This window comes from Pholis gunnellus (assembly GCF_910591455.1).
Source record: "Pholis gunnellus genome assembly, chromosome: 19".
Classification (NCBI taxonomy): Eukaryota; Metazoa; Chordata; class Actinopteri; order Perciformes; family Pholidae; genus Pholis; species Pholis gunnellus.
Window position 1 is genome coordinate 9,600,782 of NC_136546.1, and position 16,382 is coordinate 9,617,163.

General features: G+C 40.0%; 2 protein-coding genes across 2 annotated transcripts; both read right to left on the reverse strand.

Annotated features, from left to right (window-relative positions):
* Positions 1-537: 537 nt before the first annotated feature.
* On the reverse strand, positions 538-3,968 carry akirin2 (akirin 2). The gene is made up of 5 exons (XM_079180596.1): positions 3,460-3,968; positions 2,960-3,097; positions 2,287-2,436; positions 2,094-2,165; positions 538-1,145 (listed from the first exon to the last, which is right to left on the reverse strand). The coding sequence occupies exons 1-5, from the start codon at positions 3,629-3,631 to the stop codon at positions 1,135-1,137; spliced, it is 543 nt and encodes a 180-aa protein (XP_079036722.1). The 5' UTR covers positions 3,632-3,968; the 3' UTR covers positions 538-1,134.
* Positions 3,969-5,733: 1,765 nt separating this feature from the next.
* Positions 5,734-9,659, reverse strand: cnr1 (cannabinoid receptor 1). Its single transcript, XM_079180149.1, has 2 exons — positions 9,554-9,659; positions 5,734-8,736 (listed from the first exon to the last, which is right to left on the reverse strand). Exon 2 carries the CDS (start codon positions 8,689-8,691, stop codon positions 7,282-7,284), a length of 1,410 nt encoding a protein of 469 aa, XP_079036275.1. The 5' UTR covers positions 8,692-8,736; positions 9,554-9,659; the 3' UTR covers positions 5,734-7,281.
* Positions 9,660-16,382: the final 6,723 nt, after the last annotated feature.

Consider the following 16,382-nt stretch of genomic DNA (forward strand, 5'->3'; position numbering starts at 1 on the left):
TAACAACTCAAACTCAGTTTAATTCATCAAGACTGTTGGGTGAGGAGTTCTGCAATTTGGCGTAAATATAAAGTTGTATCCTGTTCATCATGAATGCAATTTTGAGCAGAGTGCTTTTTATACTTTATGCTTGAAATTGAAAAAAACAATCCTGCCCCGTTATTGGAGTAACACTCGTTTCCTATCAGCTTGTACTCTAAAAGTCCACCTATTGTCGGCTCAGCTACTTTAAATTGGTTTTATTCCTCAGAATTTAAAGATTTCCAATCACTGACAAACTTCAGGCTAATTAGTAGTTGCAATTCTCAACAGAAGAAATGGTCCCAGTGATAATTGACTGGAGTGTCTGGAACTTATCCTATATAACAGGGACAGTTTGTGTAAAGAGACTTAGTTTTTTGGACATTTAAGATAAAGACAAACAATATTCATAACAGTATGGTGGAAGCGTGTAAAAAACAGCAACGCTTATAAGAGTTGTGTGTGATCCCTTCTTACAGTCATAAATAGAAAAACGAAGACAAGCCCAAATACTTGTGTAAACACTTTATTTACTTTTCTTGAATAAAAGCCCCTTTATACCTACAGCAAATAAAATCAAGAAATTTTGGTACAATAAACAAAAGTCACGCAAAAAATACAGTGTATACAAATGTAATAACAGTAATTGCCAGTACAGTTTAAAAACAATGCAGAAAATATCTGTTCCTGGAGCCCAGTCTAAAGGCGGTCTTGGTTTATCCACTCGTCAATGTTCAATCCCTTTTTCAAAATGTACATATAGAGAAGCTGCACAGCTAACATCCTCTCTGTGAAATAACTTTGTTTAACAAAAGAAATAAAATCAAAAAGGCCAAGTGTGTGGTGGCAGTCAGCCTTTTACGAAGGCATCAGGACAAAGCCAAATAAATATTGTTAAGAGGCAGTTAAGAGGCCACTGGTAGAGTCGCAGAGAGTCCTTAAACAGGTTGGCAGCAGGAAGCCCTCCTAACCCTGGTAGACACAGCAAATGTGGATACCACAAACTGAGTCCACATAGAGGCGATATGGCACAGCTAGGAGAAAAGTCCAACCAGGCCGAGTCCCTGGAGCAGCCTGCAGAAAATTGCATTCCTCGATATCAGACGCTGACACTCAGGAAACATCTGTGGAGGACAAATAAGACAAAAGAATGAGGACGCGCCAATATTAGAACATTTCATATCATATCAGGAGGAGAGAGCTCAGCATTGTGACTTGTGAGTGTACGCGATTGAAAACGCAGCATTCTTTACAGCATGAAGCAGAAATTACTGTTTCATAAAGAGAGTCAAGTCGCCCCCACAGCACTATTACATTCGGCTGTACCACTACTGTTAATTGTGAAGTTACGCCACGACTTTGACAGCCAGATACCGTCCTGCTGTGCAAAATGTAAACACTTGCAGTGACTGACTCATGAGTCTTGGCTAACAGCTGATGTAGACAGAAGAAGAGCAGGACCAAACTTTGCTTTCAGGAGTCAATAATGTTTAACAAATGTCCAGTTTTTACAAATTTGGAATCGGCTTCCGAGTCCAAACCAGCAATTACAAACACCCAACTCTATTCCTAAATGGGCGATATGGAGAAAATCAAATGTTAATATATTTTGAAACAAATAGCTCGATCCAGATTAACGACTTTGTAGTGTTGACTATTGGTGCCGTCACAAAGTATCTCCACAATGAGATTTTTTGATTCATAATCATCAGTAATGTAGCAATAATGACCAAGTGTGTAAAGGCAAATAATAGAACAGCTGGAAACATTCTGATGGATTCCAAAAATGACATCACTTTACTGTAATGCAGCCATTAAAACCAGAAAAAGACTTCTAACGATATCCAAGAGCTAAAACGATATCCAGTTTCATATCAGGATATCGATATGTTAATACATTGCTCAGACCTACTTAAACGTTTTCTTAATACACTATGAAAACATTATTTTACAAATCATTATTAACAATTAACAAACTGTGGATGACTGAAAAGATAAAACCGCAGAGGCAAATTTCGTAGAGACGCATTAATGAGCTAGAAGTATTAATTCACAATAATTAATATACTCACAGCTGGCAGGCTGCTCTCCGAACCTTCGCATCAGTTGATCATGGGTGAACTTGACAAACGCATCATATTGCTCTGTTGGAAGAATAAACATTCATTGGCACACGGTATGGATTAATCTCTACACATAGTTTTCTATACCTCTAAATAATAATAATAATAATAATAATAATAATAATAATAATAATGGCCATACCTGCAAGCTTTGTAGTCAGTATCTCATCGTACTCCTCGCGGATTTTGTCCTCTCGCTCTTTCAGCAGTCTTTCACAGATCATCCCAACCTGTCTGAGGGAAAATAAAGGCTGCTCTTTTCTGGTGGGAGATGAGGCACCGGAGGACGTCCCTGTTAGGAGAGTTAAGATCATACAATGTATACGAGACACAAGACATTTAACACAGTAACAACACTGCAGCTTGCTATAGACAGTACACACACATTATCCAGCTATAATGCATCGGTCCATTCGACTTTTCCCACAGAGTGACGTTGTTAAAAAGTGAAAGGATAAGGGGCTTTCCATCGCTACTACTTTCACTCTGAGTTGTTGAAGGATATGGGATTTCCCACGGTTGTTGGCAAATCAAAAGTAAAACATCTTAACTTGTTGAAGCCAAAGAGGATGGATATGTTAGTCACGAGTAACTGGGTGTGCCAAATCGAATTACCCTCCGAGAGAACATGGCTACGAAGAAGGCATGTAACCATGTGCATTGTTCAGCTAATAGCATAAATGTTGTCATCATAACCAGGAACTAAACCAACCAGATCTTGATAAACGTATGTTCGAGCTGATCAGTAAAATGTTTGGTGTATGATAGATGTATTTGTGAAAACTGATCAATATCCTCATGAAGATGGTAGCTACCTGGTAGGGCGGGTCCACTGTGAGCATTCTGCAGGTCCAGAGGACAACAGCTGTCCGCCTGCTGGAAAGCACTGCTGTCCAGGTGTCGCCGTTTCTGCAGCCGCTTATACTCCTGTTTGATGTTGTGTAAAATTTCCTCTGAAAGCAGGAAGATAAACATTAGCTCCATTGTATAAAGAGGCATCTTTGCACAGAGGGGCTTCAATTGTGTGGACACAAAGCCGCTGCGGAATGCACACCTTTGATACCTTCACGTGGCCTCGCTGATATATTGAGATACAGAATGACTTTAGTCATTTTAGGAGACGGTGTAAATCATTCTCCACATCAGCGTGCATCATCTGTTAATTACTCACAGTCATCACAAACCTTAAGTTTCCTGCTATTACCAGACATGCTAATGGCGGATGCTAACTTTGTTCAGTGTCCAATGAATCCTGGTTTTACCATACCGGATTTAGATACCATTGAAATATGAAAATGTAGGATTAATTGTTTACCTGTGGTGAGTCTGGACGACACTTCCCCGAACGGAGAGGGCTCCATTCGCAAATATTTCTGTGGCGAAGAGACTGGAGACGCGATCGGGGCGCATCTCCTTCTTTTGGGTGAAGCCTGGCTCATTAGTGGATCGAAGTCCATAGTCCTTTTCAGGGTAGCCCCACAAGCCATCACGCTGAATTGTGTCTAAAACAAACTAAGACAGAAAGGCTAAAATCCCTTGTTATCTGGGAATGTTGCTAACCTGGGCCCCGATCTGTGCCGCTAGTTCTAGGTAGCGTTAGCTAGTTAGGTCAAACGGCAGCAGCGATTCCAGTCAGCAGATAAATTCGCACTATTTTCCTCTCTTGTTGCCTTCTGCTGATAAATCTCATACAGATTACGTTACCAGATATATGTTAAGATGATCTGGGTAGAATAATCTACAGTAAACGTCCTATACTATCGGATGATTGCAGATTTCGCAGGACTTGTACCGAGTTACACCCATAAACGGCTCAGAATAGTTTACCTTGTTCCGTCCTAATTCATCGGGTGTGCGCATGCGCAAAGAAGTGGCTTACACTGGTAGTTGTAGTTTTTGTTCCTATCAGGTTCATTGTTTTATTAACTTAGATACTACATTTCCCGAAGACGTTGAAATTGTTCTTTTTTTTCAAATGTGTCGTTTGCTCAGAAACCCCCGAAACAACGTCAGACTTTCAGTTTCACTTAAAACGTTTAAATAAAAGCAGTAAAGGCATTTGTTAACGTTCAAAAAACTTTATTTATTCCTTACAGTTAGTTTTTTTAGAAAATACTCTATCACACTATATGAGCATTCAAATGTACACATAATTACTTAAAATGAGGATGTATGGATTAAAATACACCTACAAAGAAGAAGAATTATGTGTAGATATGTAATGTTATTCCTCAGAAGTATTTATTAGTACAGATCAAATATTTAATGTGAACCCATGGTATTGAATTAAGAGGAAATTTCTGGTTCATAAGAAATAATAATAATAATGCTGCCTCAGAATGAAAACATTTGAAATAAAAAATGAAAATGAAGGTACACCTGTAAAATTAGTCGCCAACTAATCGTCTGTGGATCAGGATTGAATGAATTAAGTTTTACAAAAGCTAAATAGTTCTGCAGTGGGGTACCAGGGTATGATTTAGTGTGATGAATAAGTATTGATCAAAATAAATGACTTGTCCTAATAGTATCCTAGTGGTAGCCTAATGCACTTGGACTTTTCGAAGCTGACTCTGGCTGCAAAACTCCCTGTCTGGCTTGTACATTTTCATTTGAAACAACACCCCACCCCTTGCACACACACGACCAAAAGTTTGAGACATTACCACTTCCTCAACCCCCCTTATACACAAACATATTGGAACCGTACCAAATGAAGGAGGATGTGTGGTATTTCAACATTTGTTCTGCAGCCAAAAAGGCATAACATTTGATATCTATTATAATATAAGACTTTACTAAACTACTTTTTTTGTCATTATTTGGCACTGTCTAGCTGTAAAGTTTACAGTGGACAATATGAACAATATGAACAATATGACAATATATAATATGAACTCTTAAGTTAAGTAATGGTGTTATACGCCATTGATGACTCCTGCAGCTTGGTCCCATCTAGGACTACAACAAAAGATTATTTTCATTATCAATTAATCTGCCACCTGTTCTCTCAGTTATTTGTTTGGTATATAAAACGTCAAGAAAAGATCTTATTGAGACTTTCACACATGGTAGAGTAAACCCGCCTCATGGCTTTCTGCAGATTGGAGTATTTGGTAAATAAATGAACAAAATCCTTTTTGACATCTGTGTGAACATATGTTGTTTAAATTCCCTAGTCCCTCTGAGCCACGAGATGAAAAGGGAAGAGCAGATGTTGGTGTCAGAGGATGCTGTGGTAGCTCTTCTTTTGCAATTTGTCAGTACTGCGGTTACAAGAAGTAACAACAGTTATTCGACTTTCCTTGGGAAAGGCTGCCGCTATTGGCAATGACAAATCTTCCACAAGGGGGCACTGCAACATCACTGATGCCTTCAGCTTGCTGTCGGTCCAAGGCTTGGCCTCCTCTCAGTCTGTCCCTCTTGAATCAAGGATTGTTGGATGAATTAAGCGACATTTTCTGCGACTTCCTATTTCCCAGCATCAAATAATCAATCAAATAACTACAAGCAAAATGACAACCAGCTGCAACTTTATTCAAACGTTTGAAAACAGCAATACTAAATACACTTGACTGATTGTGGTTTTTTAAGTCATCGATTCCTCGTTATGCCACCACTGTACAGAAGCCACTTGACAGTTGACATTTTGATCTTCAATACTCAATAATACAAGAGGCAGCAAAGCATACTGATAAACAGCGGTCTGGATAACTTTACACCAAGATAAATGTCTACAGAACAATTGTGCTGTGAGATTTCTAGATTAAAAGTTCTACATCATCAATTAGAAAACTCACATCGTATCAGATTCTTTTGTAAGGTCAGTTGTCGAGTCTCCACACAATGCATACCATACGCACAGATTTCCATCCAAGTTACCAGCTAATGAAAAGACCCTTGTTTCTTTGTTAAGATAAGTAAAATTAACAGCAGACATATTTTTATTAAGTGTTACGCCATAAGTACTTCACTAGGCCTGTGCATGGGTTGCTTTTATTTTCCGAAATGATGCCCCCCCTGCAACAGTAGCACTAAAACAACTCACTGCAATGATCAAAAGGCTCGGGATTGGAAATATATCATCAAGTCACAAGTTATCACACACATACAAGGCAATAAAATCGTACATTTGATGAAAGCAGCTCAGAAACTACTTCAGTTTGTTACAGTAGTGACCAGCACACTGCGTCCAAATTCAGTTTTGATGTGTTCAAGCTTTGGTCAAAAGCTTGTTGTGGTTGTTGTCGTGTTGGCTGTAAAGCTGAAGGAGTCAATTTGAACACTTTATTTTGCAAGGAAAGACTGTACAGTTGTTACACATTTGAACAAAGACACGTTACTCTATAGGTCTAACAGCGAGCGGTTAAGGAAATGGACAACAGGGACGATCGTCACTCTGCCACAGAAAATGCCATTTCAGATTTGATACATTTAAAAGCTGTGAATCTATTTACCTCCATCTCATTTGGATAAAGATGTTATTTTTATTTTTTTATCTTGAGCATGAATCAGCTGTCATTTCTCAAAATGTCTTCACGCAGTTTGCCACTCACTGAGTGTTGTCAGAAGAAGTACTAAAATTACACGTTTAATGTTAATTTTGGAAATAAACAATCAGTCATTTGAACTTTATTTTTATCATTCCCTCAAAGAAATGTCTATATGCAACATGTACATGAATCCTGCAGAAAGTCAAGACAAGAAGATTTGTTATATTTATGGTGCACGATACATTTTAAAGTCTAAACGACACAGTAAAACACCTCAAATGAAAAATGTCAGTAGCCCCTTATCCCATAAATGAAGATATATTGTTTTCAAAACCTGAATTCACAGTACAAAAATATAATATGCCTTAACTAACTGGACATAATGAAGTATATGGTTAACAGCAGACTTATGATAGTCTTTGATAATCCTTTCAAATTGCGAGTCCTTCCTATGAACTTGCTATACGGTTTTGGCACTTTGGCACACCATATGCTCACAGACCAACGTAAAGTAATGCAGCCACTAACTATGTGAGGATGTAAGTCGAGGATTTATTTCTCTGGGACATTGAACCTTTGCTTTATTGTGTTAAATGGCATTGTTTGGGGAGGATGACATTTACAGTTTACCCCGTGACGGCCAATTAGACAGCCTCCGCTGAAGTTTCAGTTGACACAGACATTGTTACTTTGGCTATTTTCACAGTGGTCTTCACGCAGCTCTCTGCAGCCCTGTTGGCAGAAATGTTGGCATTTCTGTTCTGGCAGTCTGACTCGAGGCTATTGTCCAACTGCTGGGCACTGCCCCTGCAGGCATGGCAGGAGCTGAGTAAGGCGTGCCGCATGTCCTTGCTCCTCAAGGCGTAGATGATTGGGTTGACAGTGGAGTTGAGCAGACAGAGCATGCTGCAGAATGCAAATACTGTCTTGATGTCATTGTCCATCCTCCAGAAGAGGTCATATACCATGATGGCCAGCACTGGGCCCCAGCAGATGACCAGCACCGCCAGGATGAGCACTAGGGTCTTGGCCAGACGGATGTCCATGCGTGTCTGCTCAGGGCGTGTGGTCTGCACTTTAGTCCCGTCTGCTGAGTAAACAACAAGGCTCTTCTGGGAGGTGCGGCTGAGCATACGCACAGCGTGATGGTGTGCTTTCCACAGGATGTACATGTAGGCGTAGATGATGAAAAGAACCAGCACGCTGGTTACACCGATCCAGAACAATAAGTAGTTCTCATCTATTAGAGGGAATATGTCTGAGCAAACAGAATTGAGACGTTTACAGTTCCAGCCCAGCAGAGGTAGCACTGCAATGACGATGGAGATGGTCCACATCACACAAAAGGCAATGACAGCCTTGGTCCGTGTCACGATGCGCCGATAGGCGAGAGGCCGGTGTATGGAGATGTAGCGGTCAATAGCAGTGAGGAAAAGGCTCCCCACAGATGCAGTGAACGACGCCGTGACTCCACCCAGCTTGAAGAGAAAAACATTGGGGCTGTCCTTCCTGTGGAAAACATGGAAGTCCAGAAAGCTGTAGACAAATATGACACTTCCCAGCAGGTCAGCCACAGCCAGACTGCCTATGAAGTGGTAGGACGGCCGGCAGCGGAGGGTGCGGGACTGGAAGATGACGCAGAGCACCACCAGGTTCTCCAGCACCGTGAAGGTACCCAGAGTCAGAGACATCACAGCCACAGCCAGCTGCTGGCTGGGGGTCAGGATCATGAAACACTCCATGTCCATAAAGTTCTCCCCACACTGTATATTGTTAGTCTCATCTCTGAACGTGCTCCTGTTGCCAAACAAGTCTGTGGCATTTGTGGGGTAGAAGGGGATGCCCTTGAGAATGAGCTCCTCGTCCGCAGGTACTTTGTTCGGGAAGGAGTTGCTGCGGAAAGCAGATAAGGGCTTCTGCAGAGAGAAACCCGCCTTGAAGTCTACATCATTGAGGGGGTCTTCATAGTTAGCGTCATTGGAGCCCAGATACTGTAAACCAGATGTAATAGTCCGGAAGGTGGTGTCCGCCACACCATCCAGCACAGATTTCATGGCTGTGTCTGAGGGAAATACTGCAGTCTAAGACGCCTGGACAACCTACAAATTGATGACAAACATTTCAGACTTTGAAAAAAACTAAAAAAGAATCCCATGCATATTACGACAGGAAATTTAATTTGCAGCAGTGCAAACCTTTGATATAAAAAAATGCTATTTAATATGAGATAACCTTCAAATTATGCAAATATTTGGAAATCTTTTGATACTTTTGCACAACTGTAGATGTTTGTTTTTAATTATTTAATAGAATTCCTGAATTGGGCAAAAACCACACCTGGTCTTTGAAAGCTGATGTACTTATACATACTGTATCATGCACCCTGTACTTATCAATACACATATAATTATAAATCACTGAGGGATTTTCTATTCAAGACCAGAAAACCCACATTTAAAAGTGGAAACATGAGGCTGAGAAAAAATCCGAATCAGACAAAGCAATGCAAGTCCTTTGTACCTGACTGGAACACAATTGGAAAATAAACTAATTACCTCTGTGTAAAACAATGCACAGTATATGCATGCTCAAATGTTGGCAATGTAATTTACTGTAAGAGTAAAGAGGTATTTAACAGCGGGATAATTGCTATTACATAATTAAGATTATGTTTTTTAAGAAAAAGTTATCCTAATATCAGGCTTTTAAAAAAATATAGTTATCAATGCAGGAGAGTATATTTATTGTTATTGGGTTGGGTGCAAAAAGCAAAAATTAGTTCAGGAATAATTTATTTATGTTAATTACGTGTATGCTTGGACACACATCACAAATCATATAAAGTCCAACTATATAAAAGAAAACAATATCAAAAGCCGAAACTAAACATTTTAAAGAGGAAAAGTGGTTCCTTACCTTACATAATTTTCCAAGTGCGCAGATTCGCCCTTAACCACCGCGCGTTAATCCAAGTCAGAAGCGCATTATCCAACCAACACAGATCTTACAAAGAAGGAGATACAACCAACGTGCATGTGTTTAAATGTGAAAGCACTATTATCATCATAATGATTAGTTTCTTTTTCAAATGCTAACAAAAGTTGATCAGATGTCTGTGTGTGTCTTGTCGCTCTTGGAGTGCGCTCCTGTTTTGTGGATACAGGTTGCTGCTGCTGCTGCTGCTGCTGCTGCCGCTGGCTCCATCGTCTCTCCAGTCTTTTTCTCTGTGTCTTCACACTTATGAAGCGTCGCTCCTACAAGCCCTGTCACGTGTTTCCATAGCTTTGTCTGCCCAACCCATGAGGCTGTCAAGTGCGGTGCATATGGGAACAAGGGAAAGGACAGTGGTGGCGGCTTATAAAAAGGATCTGATTTGAATTTCCAAAGCTCCGCCTATCAAACGATGTGCGCCACGGACAAAGAACCGGCATCACCACAGCGCAAAGCACAAAAAAACTACACTAAGAATAGCTTTGAATAGCCTTTTTATCGTCCTAATTCATAATTCTGAACTCAATTTCTACATTTTGCAGGAACGAAAAGCTGCATTGGTCGCATACAATTTCCACATGAAGGCAACCTTTCATGTAGGCTTTCCATTCCCTTCGTGTGCATGCATCCAAAAGGCAGATGGAGGTTGCAGACTTCATTGCTAGTCAGTGCATGTCTGTTTATTGTGTGAATAATTGACTAAAATTGAGAATATCAAAGAACAGAAAGCAGTCTTCATCATTGTGATGTTGGCGGAACTCATGTGAGGAATCATCCTCTTTTTACATATTTAGATGCTCACTTTCCTGATATTATGATTTTCTGAACCAAACCAATTATTTGGAGCACAAGTTAGTCTGTGTTTGTATTTGGATAAAAACGCAAAAGGAAAGTAGAATTCTAGGAGCCGAATATGTCATTTACACACTTACAAATGAAACGCAGAGGAGCTGAGCAGTGAAATGACAACACCAGATGATTCATACACATTTTGGTTTTTTTGCAGTTAGTTTTCAGCACATCCAATCAGATTACACATCACCAAATTAACGAGTCAGATCCTGCTATGAATCACAATAACAACGATATGGCCTTTGCTTGGCCTTTATCAAAACAGATTAAATTCACTGATTACGAATGGTCCAATTTACATGTTTTCATTAGGAAATATCCATGTAAATGTATTTCCTCACACAGTAGCAGAATAAAGGGTGCAGGCCAAGGAGGCAGGAGTGGAGTGGCTTCGTGGTCGTAGATAAAATCAGAATAGACATTTCACGGCCACAGATTGCCTCGGCCGAACAGAACATGAAGACCTTGTACCCCGTCGGGACTGAAATGAGGCTATGGCTCAATCACCACCACCATCATCATCATCATCATCATAGGTGTAATTATAAATATCACTCAGCTGTGGCTGCCATGTCTGTCTGAAATGAACAAAATGTTCTACTTCACAAAATGAGGAGACATTTGCAGTCAGGAAATTAGATAAAATTCTAAAAAAAACCATACATACTCATAGTTCTCTGAATTAATTTCCCATTTTTGGCTAAATTGTCTGCTGGCAGATTGTCAGTGTAGGCAGCTGAGTTAGGCTAATTGTAAATCATCTCCAAGCTGATTCTCATCAATCTTTAGGCAAACTGAGAAAGAACACATTATTTACAGTCATGATCTGCTGGGCTATACAGATAAAAGCTGAGCTCACATACTGATTCAAATCTGAGAGCGGCCCAAAATAAAAGCCCTCTTCCTCGCTGATAACTGATTTTCTCTTTTAGAGTAAGCAGATAAATGCCTTGTTCCAAGGACGCATTAAAGCACTGGGATGAGAGAAACACCGGTTCACCTCCTCTCTTCATGGCTTCTCAGATTGTACAGAAGCCTGAAGTAATGATGTTTCGGTCTCCAGTTTTCCTTTTCAGCCCAGGAGGGAAAACATCACCCTCAGACACGCTTTCACTATTAGAGAGCTCCCCGTCTGTGATGCTTCAGTGCATTCTAGGAGAAATGTTTTGATCATGTGTTGTAGTTCACCTTTTCATCGTTTGTACCTTTAATGTTTCGTATCGACTTCTGTTTCTTACATTTCTGGAAATGTCGGCAGGAGGGTGATGAAGTCATTTCATGCAATTAACTTTTTAGGCACGTACGTGTAGTCTCGGCAGTAAGCCAAATAACAGTGTTTCTATGATTGCATTCTACGTTTATTGAGGGCATCTTTTATGAAGAAATCCATATTGCTGCCCCCTCCATGATTGATTTCTCTGTGTATTATGTTTCAGTGTCTTTGTAAAATTGCAGAATTATTGAAAAAAACAACTTTCTACAGAGGGACTGAAACTAAAGTGCTGTTTATCATTGCAAAAATATACTATGTTTTAATCCCTGTATGACATTTGGCTTGTTATACCACTATCAAACCATAACATGCTAGTGCTACCAAATGAAAATGCTAACATGCTCACAGTGACAATGCAAAAATGTTGGTGTTCAGCAGATAGGATGTTCACCATCACAGTTTAGCATGTTAGCATGTTAAAATTAGCTATTTAAAACTAAATACAAAGTACAGCTTATAGGCTGATGGGAATGCAATTAGTTTTGCGGGTATTTGGTCATAAATTAAAATATGGGACTTGTTGAAATGTTGACTGCTGGATGAACGGTCAGGGATCATGTTACAATTCAACCTGACATGAGTGTCTGTATGACATTTCTTGCCAATTCATCAAGTAGGTGTTGATATATATTCTGTAAGTCAGGGATCATCATAGTTATTAAGAATCATCATCTGGGGAACTTGAATGTCTGTGTAAAAAATGAATGCCAATCCATCCAGTTGTTGAGATCTTTCAGTATGTTCCAAAGTAGTGCACGAACCAACTGACCACCTCGAAACAGGACCCAGAAATGGAGAGTGCATCAGCAGCAGCGGTTCTTATACATTTGAAATGGTGGATTTGACTTAAGCTTGATTTGTATTATTTGACAGCATGCTGAAATGTGCAGGTTATTCTTACATCTACATGTCATTTTTACAGAATGCTCAATTGAGTATTCACACTCATTTGATTGACAACCGGCAACAGCTAAATGTGTTTCTGTGAGACTGATATATCTCCGGGGCCTGCAACCGACAATCCTCCCTGTCACCCATGTGCAAAGTGAGTGATTGCCTTTTATGTCTGTTTAGACATGCAGCATATATAAATATTCACACATATGCCATAAAACAACTGCAAGGATGGTTTAGAATGAAGCACGATGCAATCTTACTTCTGACATGACAACACCTGACGTAGCAAATGTGAAATGTTCCTGCAAAAACGTTTGAGCATCATTTGAATTTCATCAGCTTGTTATTCTGATCACAGTTACTGAGACGTTGTGATATCCACCACATGGAGCAGTTAGAATTTAAGCAGCAGGGTTTGCCAAACTGACTGGTTGTACTGTGACAGTTTTCTCTGACTTTGTTGGCACGCTAACCTGTGAGTGAGCAATGAGCGATGGCTCAAGCAAAGCTCACGGCCATCTGCGTTTTAGTTGTGGTGCATAACATTTTGTCCTCCAGTTACTCATTTTGAGTCCGGGGATCAGAGGAAAGAGCTCAGGGAGGGAAAGAAAAACTGCAGTCGGAGGAAGGAAGTCTCTATTCCAGTTGTAATTTGACGAACTATTCAGTGCTAAATGTCAGACTCCCAGTTTAGGTCTGGTTGGTGCACTTTATTGCCATTTGAGCGCATTATTATGCAGAGAGAGAAAAGTACCTCCATAAATAAACAATTAATTTCTGAATATGTCATCAACACCAGCTGTTTGTAAGTTCAAACACAGCCTATTATAAAATTAAGTGTTTGCTAAGTGAAGATATATGCATCATTAAATTGACATGGAAAATGTAACAGCTGCGTAGCTAACTGAACTAGCTAACTGGCAAAATTCACTTTAGCTTGCTATATGAAGCGATGAATTGACGCGTTAGTTGGGAATATGGTTGTGACCAGTCTGACCTGACACTTGATGTTAACTGCAAAGACTTTAATTTACATTTCTAAAAAAACTAAAAGAAAATATACCTCAAATTACAAAAAGCTAATAATAATATTTGATGTAATGATCAAATTATGTTGGTCAATTGTTAGCATATTTGTATATTTCCTACTCATTCCAAACTGCTTGAATAGGCTACAATTGACTTAAACCAATTAACTTTGAAACAGCCAGATTTCTCCATAATGTGCATGAAGCAAAGTTAATGGATTGGCAGATACATGTAATATATATGGTTCGTATGGCCTCCTAAACTGTTATTTTTGGAAGTTTTGTTAAAGCGTGTTGCTGCAGTTGATTGCTTGTTCTTGGAAAGGACTTAGTGCACATGCTTAGTGAATGAAGTGCTTCTTTGCCTCTCATGGTTCACATGATTACAGTGATGTTGGATGAGAAGCAGACAGGACTTCACTCTGGACTCATAATGCATTTTGCACTAGCTTCTCTCCTGCAGGTTGTTCCATATTCAAGGCTTTTTCAGGAGGGAACTCTGGCTGACAGAATCCGAGCCAGAGTTTTCCAGATACTTCGCCAATGCATCAGCAGCAATCTCATCAATATGAGAGGCCAACTAAGGTTGAATCATCAAAAATCTGTCATGAATTCCCGCATTCATCTAAGTTTTGTTTCCCGCCGGTACTCCCCTGATCTGAATCTTCAAATCGCTGCTCTCCTTGAGGAACATAAGAGTTCAGCTCATGCTTTAACTAAATAGGCTAAACCAGTGATTACGTGTATCACATGGCCTGTGCATGAGTCAACTCAATCTGAAAATAGGCCACGTGTACTATAAGCAGATACTTTTGTCTTTTTGCCAGTAAGCAGTTCTGGCAACTGAGAGCTCATTTTTCACATGTGGCTCTTGCTCATAATTCAGTGTGAAAACTAAAGAGTGCCCCTTAAATAGCTATAAAGTGTGCGTGTTTATGTTGCAGAGCTGCAGCTGCACCATCGGTTCATAACAAATGACAGTTTATACTGAACTACAATCATACTGAACTTTTGCTCATTATGCTAAACAACAACTTGATCATCAGCAATTGTGATGAATATACTTGATTGGTTTCGAAACAGTAGTTAGGGGTCAATTGTTGATCTCATCTGTGCCTATTGAGGCTGGAGAAAAGGCGTCATCACGTTGTATATTACATTATTGGTAGATGGATGTTGCCATTGTTAGTCCTTCCCCCTTGAAAGCCTCTGTGATTTCAGAAGGTCACCCCATATTGAAATCGTGTCGGCCAAATACTGGGTTTGTTTATGCTTTTATTGATTTGGTATTCTGTGTTTGAGCACTCTTTTTCATGAGGAAATCAAACAACCTTGCTCTCAATAATAAAAACAACAGCAAACAAAGACAAAAACAGGTTGACAGAACAGCATTTAATGACCCAAATAAAGACTGAAAGGGTTTTTATAAAATAATAAAGTTTTATAAACTTAGTTCAGGAACAGGGTCACGCCCAGAACACAGCTCATTTCCTCCGCACAGAGTATTAAAGCACAACGAACCTGTTCACTTCCTCTTCGACTCTGTCTTCACATCCCTCCCACCCAACCCCATTTTGCAGGATTACAGGAACAACAGGGGACTTTGCACCGCCAGAGCTTCCGAAGACATGGCCCCCACCCATCAGTCTCCATTCCCCCAGTTCCCGCCAGCCACTGGACACCAACGGTCCGCCATCGATCGCCTAACCTCCTTTCTACAAACCCTCCTTATTTATTCTTCCTTACATCCCTTAATTTCTTCATCCCTACCCTACATCCCTCTACCACAACCCCTACCCTACATCCCTCTACCTCGACCCCTACCCCACATCCCTTCATCTCTGCATCCCTACCCCACATCCCATCATCCCTCTACCCTACTCCCCTTCATCCCTATACCCTACATTCCTCTACCCCTACCCTATATCTATTCATCCCTCGACCCTTTCCGCTTCTTAAATCTAACAATCATTCCATTATGCAATAAACCTCTCGAAACTCATACTGTTATTGGCGTGGTCCTTGTTAGTGAAAGGGGAAGTTCATAGGAACTATATATCTGCTCCTACACATATTTCTCTTGGTTTAGGTAGATATCACAAATTGCCATTGATATATTTGAAATAGAAATCTCCCTATCCTGTATATAGTATGTTTACAGTGTAAGCTAAACATTTTCATATACTTTTCGTAACTACAACTGTCGTATTCTTAGCCACGCGCGCCGATCTAGGGATGGCAATGTTGGTGTAACTGTCTGACAGCCGGTCCACTGCTTCAGACTGAAATATCTCAACAATTATTTTATTGATCGCCATAAAATTCAAATTCCCCAGAGGATGTATCCTACTGACTTTAATTATCCCCCGACCTTTCCTCTAGTGCCACCAGCAGGCCATATTTTTTCACTTATCTTGAAAAATATCTCTACGTCTACAAGGATTGGCAGATCATTTGGTCCAGACATTGAAAGTCCCCACACAATGACTTTGGTGATTCCCTGACATTTCCTTTAGGGACACCATTCGGTTGACATTTGTGGCTTTGAGTGAAATGTCTCACTGTTCAATGTATTTCTATGACATTTGGTGTTGACAAATTGTAATATCTTTGGTGATCCCCTGACTTTTCATTTATCATCATCAAGACAACATTTTTACATGTCCAATACTTTAATTCCTGAACAATAACGTAATGTAAAATG